General features: G+C 51.2%; 1 protein-coding gene across 6 annotated transcripts in view; it reads left to right on the plus strand.

Annotated features, from left to right (window-relative positions):
* Positions 1-19,703, plus strand: part of SFMBT2 (Scm like with four mbt domains 2) — a 222,435-nt gene extending 202,732 nt beyond the window's left edge. For all 6 annotated transcript variants that reach the window (XM_026478728.4, XM_044392054.3, XM_026478726.4 and 3 more), the window contains 5 exons: positions 1,559-1,734; positions 4,413-4,579; positions 4,870-5,151; positions 5,890-6,018; positions 14,819-19,703. In XM_026478728.4, the coding sequence (XP_026334513.1) occupies positions 1,559-1,734; positions 4,413-4,579; positions 4,870-5,151; positions 5,890-6,018; positions 14,819-14,959 (895 nt within the window). In that variant the 3' untranslated portion in view covers positions 14,960-19,703. The remainder of the gene's footprint in view (positions 1-1,558; positions 1,735-4,412; positions 4,580-4,869; positions 5,152-5,889; positions 6,019-14,818) is intronic.
* Positions 19,704-20,571: the final 868 nt, after the last annotated feature.

Here is a 20,571-nt window from a genome sequence, read left to right on the forward strand (position 1 = left end):
AGGGCCACCAAAACTGCAGTGGGAAAAACTGCAAGGGAAGTTGTACCAGTAACGTATTTTTCCTCTGCCTTCCCCAGAACATGAGACACACGCTGTGTCCACAGAACTGTGCTGCTTTCATTACAAGCACAACAACAGCAGCAAGCAAGGACTAGCCGAAAGGGAATCACAGAGCCCTCCTTGGAGCAGGGGGGTGTGTTCCTACATCGAGGGTCAATAGAGGTCCTAGAAAAATCAACAGTTGTTCAAGGGCTATGCAATTTAAAGCATGATCTTATCTACAAAGAATTGCTTTTTAGTTCTTACGGCACAGAAAGCCACGTGTGGCGCTTCAGAGAAATGCAAGAACAGTCAGTACAGTGGGGCTGGGATTTGAAAGGCCAGAGAATGAACACGGAGTCCAGTTTTTTCAAGTTAGAATTTAATTTCTTTGCTGTTGGTACCGTAAAAAAAAAAATGATTTGTTAGGAGGGGGAATATTTTTCTAATCTTCAGAAGCATAGAAAGAAAGCCTAGTTGAAAGAAACTCAGGATCAGTTTATCCTATTTATTTCTATCACCGCATTTTTCTTAGGGAACCAGACCTAGGTTTGGAATGTAACACTTCATTTGCAAATTACCGAAGTGATGCTGTCCTTATGTTATGCTGTTTGCATGAATTACCGGGTGTCCCTGTTGTTTCGCGGGAGACTTTTGGAAACCTGCAACACAAGTGTGCAAAGCAGGTTTGGCAAAGAGCTCGTGCCTGTCACCCTTAACAGACGTGGACAAGTGGGCGGGCAGGGTTACTTGGTAGTTCACGCCTCTGGATTGTGGTTAGTTTTCCAGAAACTAATACGAGTGTTACCTGCCAGAGGTCCCGCAATTTTTCTGGAAGATAAATTGTTGTTCAAGATTTCAACCTTGAGGACGCCTGGGTGGCTCAGTCAGTTAAGCATCTGCCTTCAGCTCAGGTCATGATCCCGGGGTCCTGGGATCGGGTTCTGCGTCAGGCTCCCTGCTCAGTGGGGAGTGTGCTTCTTCCTCTCCCTCCGCTGCTTCCCCTGCTCATGCTGTCTCGCTCTCAAATAATAAAATAAATAAAATCTTAAAAAAAAAAAAAAGATTTCAACTTGAGAATCAGGGTGCACCTCAAGGGCGTAGTTGAACAGGCCCCACGGTGTTGATGCTTTCTTCGTGTCGGTGGACTCCGGGTTCCGTGACATGTCAGTTAAACACCAGTTATCTGCTGCTAATGGAGAAGTTTATGATTGTTTTGTACCAGTGATATTTTCAAAATGTGTTGAAAGGTGGTGCGAACCTACATTCAAGTAGGTTCGTCTGGAAATATCTGTGGCGGTCATTCTGCGGTGACACGTGATCACGTGCGTTGTGCCCGATCCTGGGCTGTCTTAAAAGTATTCCTCTGAGCTCCGAAGGAATGATAAAAACAAATGGAGTGGAAATCACACACAGCCTACTCTGTTGTTAGAAGACAAAGGGGCTGCTTTCGGAACACGCCGTACCAAGCAGGTCTGAGTAATTGTGCGTTCTCGCCATCACTCTTCCTCATTTCTAGGTACAGAGGCAAAACGTACCGGGCCGTGGCCAAGATCGTGCGAACCTCTGACCAAGTAGCAGATTTCTGCCGGCGGGTTTGTGCCAAGCTGGAATGCTGCCCAAATTTGTTCAGTCCTGTGCTGGTTTCGGAGAACTGCCCAGAGAACTGCTCCATCCACACCAAAACCAAGTACAGTAAGTTCAAGGAATGAAAAGAATATTGGGCTGGGGGCCTAAACTGTGGGGTAAGGTAGTTGCTGGGTTTTTCAAACAAACAAACAAAAATCTTTAATAATTTTTCTTGGGAATTGCTGTGAAAGAACTGTGTAAGATTTGCCGTGGCAGAGACTCGCACGTCTCCAGCCCAGGGGCGGGACAGGGTGAGGAACACCAGGACAAATTATCACCGGCAGGCGTTTGGCAAAGAAGAGATGAGAAGGGGTATGCTGTGAGTTTCAGGGCATCGGCTAAGTTTGGAAACCTACCTGGCTGAAAGGAGAGCGGGATAAAACTGGATCTTGGTAATGGTTGGTAACCGGCACTGCTTTCATGGTCCTTATCCTGAGGAAGTATGTATAGAGGCTCTCTTTCCCCTCTGTACGGGGTGAGCGCCTCGTCATAGTCTGCTTCCCACTGTCTATACCGCCTCCTCAGAGCTCCCTGGACGGGACTGTCTGGAGAGTGCAGAAGCAGCCCGCACCGTCCACACTTCCGTGGCCTCAGCTGCCCCTCCTGTCATGGGACTCGGGGTCAGCTGCCCCCCACCGCCTTTGCTCCCATCTCTTCCCGGCAGGACTTTCGTGCTGTCTACCCCCACACAAGCTGTGCCTTTGCCTTCTCTGGTGGCCTCTCCCAGGTCCTGTCCTTCCTCAGCCCCGGCCTTTGTCCACATGCACTGTAGCCACTCGCAGACACCTCCACCTCGGGTTACGTCCAGCTCTGACACCTCCCTCTGATCCCCACGTCTGCTCTTGCGACCTCTCCCCTCGGTTATCTCCGGCCCAGGCGTGACCGCATCCCCGTCCCGGTGGCCTGGAGGTTCACTCTCCCAGCCCACATTCCGGCTGCCAGGGTGTGAACAGGACCTCGGGGGTGCAGTCCGCCTGCTGGGAGCCCCGGCCAGTTGAGACTGACCACCTCATGTGTCAGAACCAGGAATCTGAGCAGACTTGAACCACCGTTCGGAGTGTGACTCTCCTTGTAGTTTTCTCTGTATGCGTGCGTGGATATTCTGAGAACTGTTTTCCACTCCGTTCCTGCTAAGAGTCAGCGCTCTTCTCCGTCAGGTTGGACCACCTGGCATTCTGCACCCGCATTCACGCATGGAGGGTCACCTGTGTGTTGGGTGGGTGTGGTGACGTCACTGTCCTCTCCAGAAAACTTGTTTCCGCCTCACATTACCCCTTGGAGTAGCCTGCTTAGTAACAGATGCTCCGGAATCACAAAGGACCTGACTGAGAGCCAAACTCGCCCTTGAATATTTGCCTTAAAAATGGGAAGAAGCAGGTTACCACAGCTCGAATTAAACACGACCCAAATGACTTAGAGACTTTTCTGGGTCTCGTGTGATAAAATGTCAAAATCCTAAGATCCCTGGGTCAGCGTATAGTAAACATTGCTGCAGATGGAACTGATGTATCACGGGCAAGTGACAGAACCATGCTGGGGAAGACTCTAGAGCACGAGGCCCGCAGTCACCCCAGTGTGACCCCAAGACACTGAAGTGTGCTGCACCTTTGTTGTGTTCGGTAAAACTGCTCTGATTTCCAGCATCGGGCTTCTAGAAAACCACCTGTAGACGTGCACTGTTCTCCTAGCCCTCAGATCCGTTTCTTGGGTGTTCAGGACGATTTGATACTTATTCTAGCTGTGTTTGAAGGACAAGGTGAGCTCAGGGCCCCCCCACTCCTCCGCTATCTTAACTCCCCTCCTGGCTCCTAGAAAACGGAACTGCGCCAGACTTGTCGTGCCCACAGGGGCCCTTGGGTGTGAGCAAGTGCTTATCCAGCAGTAACTGGTACGTGGGGCCCTGTGAAGCCTCGAGCGTCCTGCTCTGCCTGGTCCCGCGGGTCTCATTTTGCACGTGAGGTAGTCGAGCACCGGGGCCGGATGACTTTGCTGTGGGAATACGGCAGCGTGGGCATGTGGGGCGGTCACACCGCCACAAATCACGTGCTTCACCGTAACCTAGCAGCTGTGTGTTTGGGTATTTTTCTTGGCTTCTTCCAACCCCAGCCAAAGGTCCCCTTTCTGCATGTGGTTCTGTGTGGAATACCGGGGGTGATGTTGTGGGACGGGCGAGACTTTGGGTAATGAGTCTTGATCGGGATGGTAATTGAAGACTGGATCCTTAGCAGTGGTTTCGATTAGTTGAGTGTACATTTAATTTATAAAATACAGCAGTCGTTACTGAAAGTTGGTGAATGATTCTCTAACGGGTGCTGTGTGTGCTAATAGAGACCTCCACCGAGCTGCTGGCAGGGTTGGCTTCTCCCGAGGCCTGTCTTTGGGCTGCAGACGGCTGTCTTCTCGGTGCTCACACGGTTTTCCCCGTGCACCTTCCTGCTGTCTGTTCCTCTTCCCGTATGCACACTGGTCCTGTGGGATGAAGGCCCCGTGCTTTGGACCTCATCCACCCTTAATCGCCTCCTTAAAGGCCCATCTGCAAATACAGTGCCATGGGGGGTGCTACCCATAACACCCTCTAACCGTGAGGGCATGGGTGAAATATTCCAAATGTCAGAACGATCTTTCTTTTCTTTCTCTTTTTTCTCTCCTCCCCGGTCTTTCTCCGGTCCTTCTACTCTCTCTGTGTCCACGTAAGTATGTGTGTGACCTTTAGAAGATGTGTTTGATTCTCTCTCCTCTTGCAGCCTATTATTACGGAAAGAGGAAGAAGATTGTGAAGCCCCCAATTGGGGAAGCCAGCACCGAGAGCGGGCACCCAAAGCCAGCCAGACGTAGGAAACGGCGAAAATCCATCTTCGTGCAGAAGAAGCGGAGGTCTTCTGCCGTGGACTTGGCCGCAGGCTCGGGGGAGGTAGGTCCCGCTCAGAGTACCTTCCTGCATGCTCCCGGGACGCACGTCTGCTCGCCAGGGCCACGGCCGACGTGCAACACCAAGTGCCTGGAAACTCCGATTACCAGGAGCCCTGCCCCTCAGCGGCTGAAAGCAGTCAGCCTGCTTGGCCATGTGGGCTGGGAGAGGGCCGCGACGGGAACCACGGTGGGGACCACAGGATGGGTCTTGGGGCCCCCCCTGGGGGTTTGCACGGGGCCAGCTGAGCAGGAGAAGGCCTCCCTGAATTCAGTTCCTTCCCTTCTCCCCAGGAGAGTGAGGAAGAGGATGCGGATGGCATGGACGAGGACACTGGGAGTGAGGAGACCAGCTCTGAGCTCCGCGATGACCAGACGGACACCTCTTCGGCCGAGGTCCCCTCCGCGCGGCCCCGGAGGGCCGTCACCCTGAGGAGCAGCTCCGAGCCTGAGCGCCGGCCGCCCGTGGAGAGGCCGCGACGGGGCCGGAGGGCTCAGGCTGCTTCCTGTGCTGAGGGGGCAGAACAGGGCGCGGCTACCGGCCACGACGCCGCAGAGCTAACACCGCGGGCCCTGGTGAGCTTGTGTGGGGCCCGGGCTGTGGGCAGGTGCTAAAGAAGAAAGGCAGTGTGGTGCAGGGCCTTGACTTGGGGCTCCCTGTTTAAAGTACCAACAGCCATAGCAGCAGCTCCAGCCTGGTTCCTGAGTCTGGGGCGAAGGCCTGGTGATTTCTCATCTTGAATGGAGAAATAATAGCTCCTGTTTTGTTTCCCAGCTGCAAAAGATTAATGTCAGGAGAGCAGGCAGAACAGGTCCTCAGGGTCTCATTGAACGCTAGGCTTCCCCTTCACAGGAGACCTCTGGGATGCTGTGCAATGTTAAGTCAGCGTATCAGGTCTCCCCCAAACCCCCAGGCCGTATGTGGTCAGCTGGGAGGTCATGGGCACCGTCGTCACCAGAATAAGTGAGGAAGGACCAGCTGCCTCCTCTACAGTCCACACGCCCCGTGCCCTCTCTCCAGTAGGAGATCATCCTTGCTAAGCAGGCCCAGAATTTCCTGAACTAGATTTTCAGCAGCTGGTCTCGCTGCGCCTTTTCTTTCAACCTCTAACCACACATAAGTCACTGGAGGCAAAGTCATAACCTGGACAAGCTGCTAAGAAAGTCCCTCGAGCCCGGAAGCCTCTGTGGCTTGTCCGGGTGCCCAGGGAGAGGCCAGAGGGAGGAGGAAAGCCTGGCTCAGGCCCACAGGGTTTACTGAGCATCCCACCGACCCTGCGGTGATCAAGTGACCTGCCTCCCTTCTGCCGTCAGGACACAAAGCAAGAGGAGGAGGAGAGGCTCGTTTTGGAGAGCAACCCGTTGGAGTGGACGGTGACCGACGTGGTGAGGTTCATCAAGCTGACGGACTGCGCCCCCCTGGCCAAGATATTTCAGGAACAGGTGCGCTGGTCCTGCTGCTGTGTTTGTTATTTTTCCTTTGATCTTCTATTTCAGCTTCTGTCTGTGACACTGTGACACGGCTCTGGCAGGGGAATGGAGTACTTCTTGTTACTGCATGGGGCTGGGGGTGGAAGCCTGGCTCACGCGTGCTCCCCCCTGACACCTCCGTGGGGGGCTCTTGGCAGTCCAGCAGGGACACAAGTCCCAGCTCGGTCTCCCTTGTCAGGGGCTGGGAGCCTGGGGCCGTCTGGCCTTTGTCGCCGTCTGGGTGGGGGGTCTCTGTCCTGCAGAAAAGCCATTTTTGTCTGAAAGATTTCTGTCTCTCTAGGCTACCTTTTTCCCAGTCCTTCAGGGAGAAAGAGTAGGCTTCCTGTGGGCCTCTTTTCGCCCATGCCCAGTGACAGTTTTGGGTGGCCAGCTTCTGTAGCAATAAGTCTTGGATATAGGGCGCATGCAGATACCCAGGCGCTCAGCACCGTGCCCTCTTGGGCCCCCAAGTCCCCGCCGGTCTGCCTTCTCTTCTCCCCACCTTACGCTTGTTTGATTCTAACATCAGGGCTTTTAGTTCTATTCAGAGGGAGAAACAGGGAAGGGACCTGTCCTCATCATCCCAGAGGGGAAGCCCTCCGTCTGCTGTTTCTCTCAATGCTGCTCTCCTCACTGCTTTCCTATGTCACTCCTTCCTTTATAACAACGTGAAAAACCTGTGGTATATTCAGTCCTGTGCTAGCGATGGGTAAATGCAGAGCAATCAATATAATCTCTACCTCAAAAGGAATTTTGATTCTGCAGACAAAACGAGAATTAGCTAAAGCGTAAGACAGGTTTTGAGCCCTAAGAAAGGAGGAATTTTTTTACGTTACCCCTTAAATTAACATGGAACCAAATTGCCCGTCTGGACCCAAGCCACCTTGCAGGCTGCTCCCTAGCCTCCATGGAAGCTCCGTTTGAAGCCTGCGACCTGCTCTCCCGTGTTCGCGTGAGGGGTTGCTGTTTCGCACACTCACAGTGTGTGTCTTTCAGGACGTTGTATTTAAGAGAGGTTCTGTTTACCGTGTCATCAGTTAAAGGTATGTCTCTCTGGTCTTTTTTTAGATGCTACAAACTGATACTCTAGAGAGAGGGTGGCTCAGGCACTCGGGAAGGGAAAAAGGAAGGCCTTTGGTTCCCCTGAACCCAGTGAGTCCCCCTGATCTTCCAGGCCCACTGTATAAAAAGTAAACTAATGTGGTTCCCAGCCCCTCCCAGGAGAGGGTGGCCCTTAGCATTCTGAGGTTCCATCTGGTCGACCCCCAGAGCCTCCTGGCGACACTGACCATGTGCACATGAGGGCTTGAATGTTGGGTAATTATCCGTAGTGGCCCTGCGAAGACGCCGAATGCTGATGACCCGGAGTGTAACACGTGGGTCTCTGCGCTTGTGTATTCGTTCCGCACACACCGACGGAGCATCTGCCCGTGGGCCTGGCAATACTCAAAAGGCAGATGTGGAATGAAGTGTTCTAGATTAGTCTCAAGCTGTGTTTTTGCTTATTTTGTTTTTAGACTCAAAGGCACACTTTTGACTGGAAGTGTTTTTCAGCTGGGCTGTGGCTGAACAGGACACAGAGCTCTCCCACCCTATCTCCGGGTTAGCCATAAGGGGAAAGGTGAACGGGCTCTCGTGCGAATGCTTTCACAGGCTTCTGATGCTAGGCAAAAACGTGAAAACAGCCAACTTGGGAAAAAGGCTGAAGTACTCTGTGTGCTGAGTCGTCCTGACTTGCACTTCTAAGCCCGGCTTCTTAGGCTGTGTCAGAAAGTTCCGAGCCTTCCCAAGCCAAGGTGTCTAAGAGACATGAAGCGTGCCCAGCACGTTCCCACTTCCAGAATCAGGTGGCGGGCAGAGCCCTGTCTTCACCTTCTCCTCTCACACTGGTTAAAAACTTGGTCCTACTACGTACTTGCTTACTTCTCTTAGAGACAGAAAAATAGGTAGACTGTAATCGATCATAGCCGTATTCCTGTTTCATTTCCATTTACGTGGGAGGCCGCAAAGTCTATAGCCCGCTGTGCTGTCCGAAGTGCATGGGACTTAAGTCCTTTTCTGTTCAGTTGGGGCCCATAATTACTAATTTTTGCTAATTTGTTCAGTCACCTTTGAGCCTAAGTGTCCCACGGTCCTGATTTGGGGAGGCTTCTCATGGGTCCGTCCAGCCACGGTGTGAGGTTTTTGATGTCCCAGGGGAGCCGGCGGCTCTGTTCGCCAGTGAGAGAGAAACCCCGGTGCGTGGAGTGGTAATAGCTGTGTGTGTTCACTCCTTTCGCAGGTGTAAATTCAGGGGCTGTCACAATCACCAGCAGCATTTACAGAAGGTATAAACTTCCCGTTACCGGAAGGCATGCCTTTAATTCTGAGATGTTATGGCAACAGCTTAAAACGTCTGTGCTCTGTAATGTCGTGCTGCGAACATGTACGTTATACAGTAAAACTCCACACGTCTCTAAGAAAAACAAGAAACTTTTAAATAGAATGTGGCCCTCGCTCCTTGTGGTGCCTGTTAGTTTGCAGCCCTTTGCTTCCGTGCACCTGCTCTCTCCTGAGCTGTGGGGCCGTGGAGTGGATGGTGGCCACACGCAGCCTGCACGGGAAGGAGAGTTGGGGGACAGACGTGTTTGTCACCCACGGCATTGACCCCACCGAGCTGCCACCGCTGCTCTTACCCTGTGACAGTCTGATGGTCAGGTCGCTTAGTCCAGCACCTTGCAGGGAACGCTTTGGTGTGGAGAAATCAGGGGCACAATTTTATTCTCAATGGTGTATTCTTTTTAAAATGAAAACACTCAGGAGTTCTGTTTCACAGCATCAGGGAGGATGGCAAATGATTTGAGAATGAGGCCAGAGGCCCCAAGTTGGCTCATTTGCAGACAAACTGCACAGAACTCTCGCCCTGCTGGAGAAACCAGGTCCCATGGTTGATCGGTTCTTCCCAGGTACCAAACAGGGTGCTCGGTCTCTGTGATTGGTCAGATCGCCTTGCCCCAGCCCGCTGTGATCTCCATCTCCCTACACAGTGGGGTCTATGCAGACAGGTTGTCCCAGGCATTCCTGCTCAGCTCGGCTAGTCTGCAGCGCACCAGGGCTCCGCATGGGGCCCCAGAGACCACGAAACCATGTGCACTGCCCTTAGTAGGACAGGTTCAAGGACATGGGCATGACCATCCATTCCAGCTTACCCACACTTGAAGGTCACACCACGGAGCATAGACTCTCCACCCCTCAACCATGGCCTCAAAACCCAGACCTCGTTAACTTCGGGCACCGCCCCCGATCAGCTGGCTGAGCAGGAGGGAGGGAGGGCCTGGGAGACACTCTCCTGCTGGCTTTGCCTCTTTGCTAGACGAGCAAATGTGTGTTGAGGGGAGGGAGGATGGGGCTGTGATCGGATAAAGGTCCAGAGGCCATTTAGAGATCCTGACCATCACTCTTGTTTGGTTTTATCGGCCCAGAGCTCTCCGTGCAGCTTTCCTTCCGTGGCTCAGGCCCTGGAGGCCTGCCTGCCAAGGGCTGGAAACAGGCCCTATCGCCCCCGGCTCTGAATGCTTCCAGGTGCCTAGGGGCACCGGGCTTATGAACAGTTGGCAACAGCAGTAAGAGCAGGCCATGGCATAGTCCGAGCAGGGGAGGTTGGGGAAGAGATCGCAGGGCGCCAGGCAGACCGCCTTCTCGGGAAGGGGACGGGAGTTGCGTGGGCTCCCAAGGTGTGTTTGGCTAAGCGAGAGCACCTGCTGGGGCCTTCGCAGAGTAGTGAGCTCCAGGGTTTGGGCTACAGGCCTGGAGCTGCTGGGGCCTGTTTGGTTGCTGGGATGCCCGTGGGAGCAGGGCTGTGGGAGGTGCAGTGGTTGGTAAAGGAAGCCATTGGTCAAAACCGTGTATTTTCCCCAAAAGCTGTCCCAGGAAAGTGACCAAGTTCTCTGTCCAATTTTATAAGATAATTTGGCAGTTTTGCACTAATCTCAAGGCCTGACTTCATGTCAGGTGTATTTTATGACATCTGTCCATCCAGGAAATATTTGCCTGTCTGTTGCGTGCGCACCACTGTGGCAGGCCTCCCGTGCTCCTCAGAGTCGAAGTTCGCCCTCTCAGTGAGCTGAGAGTTGGGCAGGCAGCAGTCAGTCTGATAATTAATTATAGGATCTCAGGATCGAGCACATTTATCCCAGCAGGCGTGTGGGTGGTGGTCAAGGAATGGTTTATGAAGTGGATCCAGCCGTCCACGTATGGGGCCTGGCGTGTCCTGCTGGTAGATTTGAGGCACTGTGGCATCCCCTAGGATGGACACTCGGGCTCTCCGGGAAAGAGTCCAGGGCCCTTCAAGCTCTGTGAACCCTTCATTCACTCCTGGGGCGTGTCCCACAGATCCTGTGCTCCACTGGCAGAAGCCCTGCGAGGTTGAAGAATAGACAAAGCGAGGGGCCATCTTGAAGTTTCTGTCTGGGGATTGGAGACCAGAGTTCACTCCCACCACAAGATGTGAGTTCTTATTTTGAGGCTAGTTGCAGCTTAATACAGTTGACCCTCCTCTCCCCTACTTCTTCCCGCGTGATGTCTCCATGAAAGAGTAGGGAGTCTTCGGGAGCTGGGGACAGGCTGGTGGAGGCACTTCCAGAGGCTCTCAGGGTGTGCACCCTGGCTCCCTTCTCCCTGGATGGGAGCCCGATGGCCCCTTTAGTAGCATCTGTGCTGTAGCCTGAAGTTGCCGTCCCTGACGGTCATGGAGTGGAGCCCCCGTGAATGGATCGGTGCCCTTGTAAGAGACTGCAGAGAGCTCCCTGGCCCCTTTCCCCGTGTGAGGACATGGTGAAAAGATGCCCCTTGTGAGCCAGGAAGCAGGGCCTCACCGGTCACCTCAATCTGCTGGCAACTTCGTCTGGGACTTCCCAGCCTCCAGAGCCGTGAGACCCAGGTGCCTGTCGTCCACCAGGCCCCCAGCCCATCGTGTCTGTTACCTGGGCCTGAGGGACTCAGGCCACTTCTGTCCACTTGCCACATTCTCTCGCTTTGCTTTTACCTATCTGTAACTTTTAGGTTCACCCAGACCAGGTCTTCCCACTCAGTCATTCAACAAACATTTAATGAGCACCTGTTGTGTGTCTGGCAGGTATTTTCCTAAATGCTGAGGATAGAGCGGGGGAAACAAGCTAGAAAAAATCCCTTGCTCTCAGTGCTGTGCCTTCTCAAAAGTGGGTTAAAACGTGAGACTCTCCCTAACCGCCCCCCCCCCCCAGCCGGGTGTGTCCCGGGGCTCAGCGTCCAGCTCTGTGTGCTGAGGTGTGCAGCTTTGCGCCCCTGCATGCGTGTGTCTGCTCCCCAGCTGGAGAACACGGGACCCCCGTCTCACTCAGATTGTATCGCCATTAGCTACTTTGGGATCCTACTTTAAAATAATTTAATAAATATTTTGCAAATAAGTGAAAAACAGCTTTGAAAGACTTGGCACCTCCTCAGAAACTACAATTTGATTTACCGAAGGAATCCCCTTTTCTCCTCCTTCCTGGGCTGTGAGGTGTCAGAAAAATGGAGAAACCTAAGAGCATTTCAGAAGGAACCAGCGAGAGATACTGGCTTGCATCTGAGACGTGGATGCACCAGTGTGTTTTTATTGAGAACTGGCTGCTGCGTCCTGAAGGGCGCACGTGAGACTTGTACATACGGGGCGTACGTTTTTCATCACTTTTATTTCATTTGTAAAATACCTACTCATGCCTTTTGCCCCATTTTTTTATAGCTTGTCTTGTTGATCTGTGTAGTGCCTTCTGTATTCTGGGTATTACTGCTGTCCTTTGTGCGTTCTACGCGGAGCATACGGTTTGTGGTTGGGTTAGCTGCCCCGGGGCACCCGGTACCAGATCCCATGGCTAGCACCCCAGTTCTGGGCGACCATCTCTCTCAACGGGCTCAGCTTTGCTGCCCCCTAATAAATGTCCTCCCCTCCAGTCCCTCGTGGCTTCCCCACCCTGCCTCCTAATTCATTCTGATATGTTGTGACCAATATCAGCTTGCAGATGTTCAAATCTTGTAATGCGACTTCTCTGCCTAGCGTCCTGTAGCGACTTTCTGGTCTCACATCCAGAAGCTTCAATTTCCAAACTGCTTTCTGGGCCCATCTCAGCTTTCCGTTCAGTGTCTCTGTGCTCTCCTTGAATACGTGCTCTCACGAACTGCTCGTCTGCCATGGGTGCATCCTTCTGTCGGTGATTCCCCTCCATCCCTTAGGTCTGTGTCCACGCTTTATTCTCTCTGTATCGTCGTGATCTGTTCCTCATAATGGCCTCCCTTGAGCTTCCTCCTCTCCTGGAAGAGAGTCTTTGTTTTGTTCAATGCAGTAGCCGCAGAGGCCATCAGAGTGCCCGTCTCTCAGTAGGCGCTCAGTAAACGCTTGTTGGGGAAAGTAATGAGTGACATCCTCCACTGAGATGTGGTGCATGCATGTGGCGGACACCTTCCCTGAAATGGTCTGTAGAGAGTTAAAGAAGCATTTTAGGACTGGCTTTCAAGTGTAATTGAATCTGTATGTCCAAGGATGGCCATCATGACTAAGTATGGGTGTTTGGAGCTGCAGTTTTCCCTCCAAGGTCTAATATCAGAAAACCATGTCTGGGGCCACCAGGATGGCTCATTCGGTTAAAAGTCCGACTCTTGGTTTTGGCTCAGGTCACGATCTCAGGATCCCAGGATCGAGCCCCGCGACAGGGTCCCTGCTCAGCGGGGAGTCTGCTTGTCTCCCTCTCTGTCTCTGCCCCCCTCCCCCACCCCCCCACTTGTGCATGCGCACGCACTCTCTTTCTCTCTCTCTCTCTCAAATAAATGTATCTTAAAAAAAAGAGAAAGAAAGAAAACCGTGGTTCTAGTTCCAATATGCTCTCTAACTAAGTGATCTTAGATAGATCAAGTAGCTTTTTTGGCATTAATTTCCATCTAAAAAAAGCATTCTATACCCTAAAATAAGTTTCTGTTCTGTTCTTCATTGATCATAATGGTTAAGCCACCCACACACGAGTTTATAACATCATCCTTTTTCCTACCTACAATGTGTTTTTCTGAGGCCCGTGACACTCACAAGACTTTGTATGCCTAGGCCTGTGCCCCCCGTCAAGTTGTAATGTAATATAAGTGGATTTGCCTCTGAAAGCAGAGTCGGCTGACAGGTCCCAGGTCAGGGGTACCATTGTTGGGTTCATGACCTTGAGCAGAACACTGTTTCTCAGCACTTCCAATTTGCCCTTTACTACCGCCAGCCCGAGAGGGGGTGTCTAAAGAACAAGTGATGTGTAAAAGCACGGTAGAAACAGTGAAGAAAGGAGAGAGACAGCATCAAAAATTCATTGGCAGTTTTGTTAGTTTATCTCCTACCTTCGGCGTATACTCAGGATTGATCGATTTACTTTGGGGTTTGATACGGTCCAGTTGGAGTCTTGGTGGAGTTGTGCCCTGGACTTGCGCACATCACGGCCCGCGCTTGCGTAATTGAGACAGTTGTCAGTTGCACTTACGTTGGTACTTGTGGGGTTAATGCTTCCATTTTTATTGCTGCCGTACCTATGAGGGATTATTAGCACAGCAAGGTGCCTTTTGAAACTGGTCATACACTAAATTATGCTTACTCCCACCGTAGTCCTCACAAGGCTAACATTTATGCCCATTTTGGGGTTTTTTGGTTTTTGTTGTTTTGTTTTGCTTTGGTAATGTTAAGACAGCTAAATTTTAAGAAAATAAGCTTTGTATGTGTAATTCATGATGCGCGATGCCTGAGGTACCACATGCTCGTGTGCACTTGCGGGACTTATGGCGGCCCTGGGTTCGCCGCTTCTGCAAACAGCAGGAATTCTAGTTTGCTGGGTGTGGGTTATGCTCTCCTAGCATTGGTCTTTATTGTTACCTTCGCTTATTTCCTCTGGAATGTGAAGACTGTCTTGGTGGATCGGAGGAAGGGATTCCCTTAAACTCAGTAACCCAGTCACACAGTATCTACATAAATAAACCCAATTTATTATAGGGAGCATGCTGGTGAAGAGGCAGAGATGTCCGGTGGGGTGATCTTAAAGCGTTGGGGTGAGCCTTTGTCCCTTCCTCCTACAGTGAATGCAGTTTAACAGTCTCTAATGACTGTCATCCTCGTGTGGGCCCAGTGCATGGCCGCAGAGGGCTAACGAGGACAAGACTGGGACGCAGACCACACACACCTCATTCTGGGTGACGCGTGTGTGTGTGTGTGTGTGTGTGTGTGTGTGTGTGTGTGTGTGTCTAAATCCCCGAGTTGTCCTCAGTGGCAGACTGCTCTGGGTAGTGGTACATCTTTCCAGCATCTTCTCACCCGTTTCGATGGTGAAATGTCAGACCTTGGCAAGGAAGACAGAGCTGCTGCTTTTAGTAGAGAGCTCTTTCCTAGTGCTTACGTGGAGTCACAGCAGAACACGAGAGGGGCTGGGGCGACGGCGGGGGCTGAGGGGGGCTCTCCCGGTGAGGGGCCGGATGCTTGGGAAAAAGGAGGCTCTGCAACAGCTCACCTGTTCCACCTCTTTGTCCCTACCAGCCTAGGCGTGTGAATTTCAGAGTAGCCAGAATTTTCTGAGCAAACAGATTTTATTAACCAGAAAGAGTGTCCCCAGGCCAAGTCTGTATGTCTGATAGCACTCTCCTGGATTGAAGGCAGAAAGGGCAGCATCGCGTGCCCTTGGCCCCCAGGATGAAGCCACCTGTGACAGATGCCTTCCCTTGGTGCCCAGTGTCTCGGCTCTAACGGGGCTTTGTTTCCTGGCAGGACATTGATGGGCAGGCGCTCCTGCTGCTGACCCTCCCCACCGTGCAGGAGTGCATGGAGCTGAAGCTGGGGCCCGCCATCAAGCTGTGCCACCAGATCGAGCGAGTTAAAGTGGCTTTCTACGCCCAGTATGCCAACTGACGCTCCCCTCCTGGGAGGTGACCTAGCATCGTGCTGATGCAGCGTCTTGGGAAGTTTTGGGGACTGAAGCTTTATTTTTTGGGCGATGTGAGCTGTGAAAAGCAGGAAGCAGGAAGGACCTCCTTCCCCCACCAGCCTGTGTGATATTACCACGTTTTCAAGCACACCCAGGGCCACAGCCGTGGCTCCCGGAGTGTTGGGCGCTGCGGGAAAGGGAAGAACGTCTCTGTACGTCCACGTCTTGCCTTCCTCCCTCCGGAAACCAGGCAGCTCCCCGCGAAGGGCTTTCCTCAACCGTGGCCCACTTTGCTTTGAAAATGAAGGCACAGTTGATGTCTTTTCGGAACATGCCCAGGGAGGGCACCGGCTGGTGGTCATTCTAGATGCTTCTTCCGTGAGGACGCACGTGTGGCCGCAGCTACGTGGGTGTCAGTTTGATCTTGGTGGCAACTTCTCAAACACACTTGTTTCAGGATGTGGTTATAAAAGGATGGGCTAAACCCGCATCACCTGTCAGAGGTGCCCTTTAGGAAGTAGGGGGGCGGGAAGGCAGGCGGCATGTTGTTGCAGTGAGACCGTTCTTCCCGAGCGATGGACGTCTAGAACCTGTAGAGAGTTCCATTTGCTATCTTTTATAGAACTTCACATATTGCCAGCTTTCTCATTTAATTGTGACCAGATCAGGGAGTGATTCCTTTAGTCTGTTGGGAAAAGCTGAGCTGTGTATTGAAGGAAGAGCTTAATTTCAGAGAGGAGTGGGAAGAGACTTGGGGAAGCTTTTAATAAACCAGCTGTGTCCCCTTAGAAGGATCCTGCAGAAGGTCTCTTCGTGAGCTTGGCTTTGAGTGCCACTCGGATCAGCCCGGCCCTGGGACGTCCGTTGAGGCTGGCATTCCCGACTAAGAGCAGAGCAGCATCCTGGCCCTGTGACCTGGCTCAGCCCTGCTCTCCTGCTGACATGGCTCGTGGCCATCTGTGATCCTGGGTCACCACATCACTCTGGACCCCCTCGTCCACCTCCTGCTCCTGTTAAGGGAAGACTCCCAGTCCGCCAGCGTGAGACGCAGCAGGTGAAAAAGAATCACATCAGCACAGCGTTCACTGTTTCCTGCAGCCCAGTCTGGCCTGGAGGTTGCCGACGACATTTCTTGGGCAGTTTTCATTAAATCGGTTAAGTCCCTTTGCTGAGAGATATGTGGCTCTGGGAATTGACTGGGGTTTCTTCTGTACCTAGAACTTCATCTGTGTGTGCCTGTGAGGGGCCCAGTGTGCTCACTCCAGCCCGAATGGACCGCCCTGCTCCGTTGTGAGACGTCCACATGCCTTTTGACACGTGCGCCAGGAAACCAGACCTTCCGCTTGTCTGGACGTGGACGTGGAAGGGGAGCACAGCCTTCTGCTGCTCTTGTGCCATAATTACCTTGATCTCTTCTCCTTGATTAGAGTCCCCACTGCCGTCGGGACGTCATGTGGTGAGCTTACGAGCTGTCATGTTTCTGCGTACGTTTTAAGGCATGATTATCTGTCAGATTTTACAAAGTTTGATGACTAACGCTAACCTTTATTCACAGTCTTTCCCTGTTAACAGATGCAACTGGGAAACCTATTTTGCAGGTGACTTTTTCCTCTCCTCCCTAGCTGATTTCTGCCACCAAGTTTTAAACGTTTGGCAAGTGGGGTTGCCTGGGGATTGTGCTGGAAGGACTGGCATCGCACACCAGGACGCTGGCAGCATGGCGAGGACGGAAGCGTCCATCATGACTTGCGCTTGGCTCGCAGTTGGGCTTCTGTCTCCCAAGCCGAGGTGTCAGCCTCCTCCCGGGTCCCCACTCCTGCCTTCGCAGCCACATAATTTGGCCTTAAACGCTCAGCCTCGTGGAGTCCATTGGAAAGGGTATCCATTTCAGGATCTTTGGCATTTTCCCTGCGCTGAATCACTCGTGATCCTTCACTGCGGCCTTTTCAAGCTGAGCTATTCCTGTTGCATCTGAAACGGGAGGGAGGGGATGTGGTGGCTGCAGCATAACGTTGTACTTTCGGAACGAGTGTCCCCTCCTCGTGCCCTTTCAAATAAAGGCGCAGAGGAGGAGGTGCTCCGTGGGAGGAGACAGAGCTCGCAGGCCTCTCTGGAGCCCCCCCACCCCCGGAGGAGTTGGAAAGCCTCCCCTTAGCCGCCCTTGCTGGGGAAGTGTCCTGCTCCCCGAGGGGCTATGTGCCCAACACCTCCTTACCCTCAGTCTCTCTCTGTGTGGCGATCCGTCACTTCACCCTCGTCCACTTGATGGTGCGTGGTCAGGAAGACATGGCCGGGGCCAGAGACAGAAGGCCTGGCTCCAGGGTAACCATCACAGAGGTCGCCTGTGTGTCACCTCCTGACCCTCCAAGAGCCAAGAAACCTTTTAGGGCCCAGAAGATGCTTTTGCCATGAGTGTCGCCAGCGTCCTCCTGAACTTGGATTCTTTGGGGGTCTTCCACTGGTGAGCGTACTTCACATCGGTAGTAAGTTGGCCACCAAATGGTAAGGTGGTGGTCATTCCTCTGTGGGATTCACCTCACACCAGCTTCTGTCTTATCAATAGGGCCAATTGCCAAGGCACATTTTACTGTGTTGTTACTGTGTCTCTTAAGGCAGGAAATGGTGATTTTATATCTCCCCCCTCCCCTGGTACCACCACAGCCCAAGCCAAACGTTTCTCTGTTGAAATGCCAACAAGTGACGTCCCTCCCCCCTTTTCTGTCCCCAGACGCTACAGTCTCTCCTCTGTCTCTGTGATAATACTTTGGGACCAAAGTCCTGTCCTCTGTGTAGCTAGCTGGGTCCTGTGTACACCATGCTGCTCGTTACCTCCTGGAGCCGGCCGAGAAGCCTGGCTTCCCTCTCCTGGCTGAGCAGACACTTTGCATTCTGTACAGTGTGTATAACGTGAGAAGCGGACGTGCTGCCTTGTCTTTAATGGTGAGAGGCATCACACAGTCCCATCCTGAAACTAAGGCAGCTGGCTCCGCCCCTTCCTTCTTGACTGCGTCTGTCCTGTGTTGGGGAAATATCAGATCACAATATAAACTTAAAAAGAGCAGGGTACAGCTGGCATTGCAAACAAACTTCTTTGCTTTTCCAAAAAAAAAAAAAAAAAAAAGACAACAAAAATGGAAACCAGTTTCCTTCAAGTTGCATCATCCAGAGAACTCATCCATCACTTTTAAAGTTAGGTTCATTTGATCAAAGTTTGGCTCGCACACAGTGTTCGGGCTGCGTAGCCGATAGGTTGCTTTACCTTATTTGATCATATTTGAAAGAGTATTTCCTGTGTTTGCTTTGATTGGTTCCTCAGTACATTAAAATGACTCAAGGCTTTGACCCTGCCCCTCTGACCCTTGCTATAGTCTCTGGAAAGTTGATTTGGATCAGTCTTTGAAGCTTGGTCTGAGTGTCCTGACTTGTCTCTTAGAATGCTGAGTGTTGTATCAGGCAAGTTCTGAGATTCGCCTTTTATCTTAGACCAAACACCTCTCTAAGAGCCGTTCTGCCTTCGTTTTGCAAGCACTAGGGGCTTTCATAACTTCTTTCGTAGAACACCCACTTATGTTTATTTCTGTATATAGAACTATTAAGACAGTAGCGTTAAAATCTTTGTTGTGGTTTGAGCACCGTTGTTGCTTTTTGGTTAAGGTGGTGAATCTAGGATCCAAGTACTCTGTTCTGTCTTTAGAAAGCTGTGATCGCGTGTGCAATTATTTTTGAAGGGAAAGATAGTAAATTAAGGTCTCTGTAGTTCTTAAGGAAGCAATCGTTGTGATATACATACTGCCCGTGTGTTTTGGTGCAGTAATGGATAGCAAGGAGAAGCTTCTCTGCATCTATTACAGTGTAACGATTCTCTGACTCGTTTCCTGTTCTTTTCTGTTCAAGAGTTTTCTGGAAGTTGCTTTCGTCCGTTTAACTTGGTTGAATACTTCAGTTGATTCTCATAGCTTTTACCACTAGAGTTGGTTTACAAGTATCCCAAAACATGGATGCGATGAAATTGAATCGTGCTAGTTTTGACCCCTGAATTTACCTAAAAATTGTAATTGCTGACACATGTGCTGCTTTGGGTTTTGGTTAAAAAGATCTCTAGTTCAAGTGATAAGAACTGACCAGAACAATTTCCTCAGCGGTGGTCTTTCCATCTTCCTGGTATGGTTTTAAATGCTGAGGATTCTGTACCAGCGAGCAGGGCAATCTTGTCAAGCAACCAAGTCAGAGCATTGCTCCGCTTGGGCCTGATGGATACCCTCAAGAAAAAGTGAAGTTCTGGGACCAGCGTTTGCTGAAAATCAGCTTATGGTGGGAAATTGGAGATAATTTTTTTTTAAATGACAGAAGAAAGAAATCATCTCATTTGTTGTTCGCAGTGGGAGCTAGCATGATGTCCAGAAGCATAAACTGTCCCTAGTCGTGAATGTCAAGAGCCCTTTTACTGTTTTGCATTCCAGTTTGAGTAGTTTGTATTGAAACCTGACTCATATCTTGTGTACGTTTTGGTGTGTAAAAGGAAAAATCCGTGTTTTTACTTTTGGAATTTGCAGTACAAAGGGCATGTTGTTGGTTTGCTGGAAGATTGTATTCTGTATATATGTTTTCATGTAAATAAATGAAAATCTATATCAGAGTTATATTTTAATTTTTATTCTAAATGAAAAGAAACTCTTTTTACTTGAAAAAATTGTAAGCCACATTGTTAATAAAGTAAAAATAAGCTCTGTGGTGGTGTTTGTGTCTTCCTGTGCAAGGTCACTAAATACTATTTTTAGGGTTTGCGTTTTGTTCTGTTTGTCTTTTCCTGCTATGCACTAAAGCGTGTATTCATAGGGTTTTAATAACCATGGCTCTGAAAGTCCCGTGCGATCTTTCAGGGTTACCCGGTAGCTTTGGAACTGCTTACTCAAGACACTTGTGTTTATTTTTTTATTAAAACGTGACAGTATCTCCTATAATCGCCTCTAGGCGTTCCCATGGTCAGCGATTGGGTGGTTCTGCGATTGCCAGCTGCATCAGGAGGAACCGACTCTGTCCGGGAGAGCGGCGCTTAACCACGTTTACACGGACGCTTGTCCTTTAAATGACACCTGTGGGTGTCGGGCATCTCCGAAGAGCAAGGGGAACCTTCGCCGCCCTGCCCTGATGCTCGGTCTCTGTCATGGGTGGGACACGCTCCTTCCCCCCGTCACTTCACACCCAGCATTACTGAGGGGCAGAGCCAAGGCCAAGGACACGAGCATTCAGGGGCAGGTGGTGAAGGAACGTCCCCTTCTTCCGGCCCTGGCCCACCATAATCATCCAACTCCTCTTTAAATATAGTATTTTGCGCCTGCCGACAAGCAGGTTGTGTATATAGACATTTTTGTTTCATTCTGTTTTGAATCATGAAAGCTTTTTGCATCAGCTGCTCTTTGCTACCAAAAACAAAGCCTACGATGGCGGGCAACAGTGGGCAGCATGTCGTTCATTTTCTCAAAATATACCAGAAACAAAGAAGTCAAAGGTTATAGGGCTGAGTAAATAGGATTATTATATTTCTATTTGTGCTTGAAGATCCTTGATGACAAAGAAATGTAAACTGAATATATAA

Source organism: Ursus arctos, unplaced genomic scaffold, assembly GCF_023065955.2.
Source record: "Ursus arctos isolate Adak ecotype North America unplaced genomic scaffold, UrsArc2.0 scaffold_30, whole genome shotgun sequence".
Lineage (NCBI taxonomy): Eukaryota > Metazoa > Chordata > Mammalia > Carnivora > Ursidae > Ursus > Ursus arctos.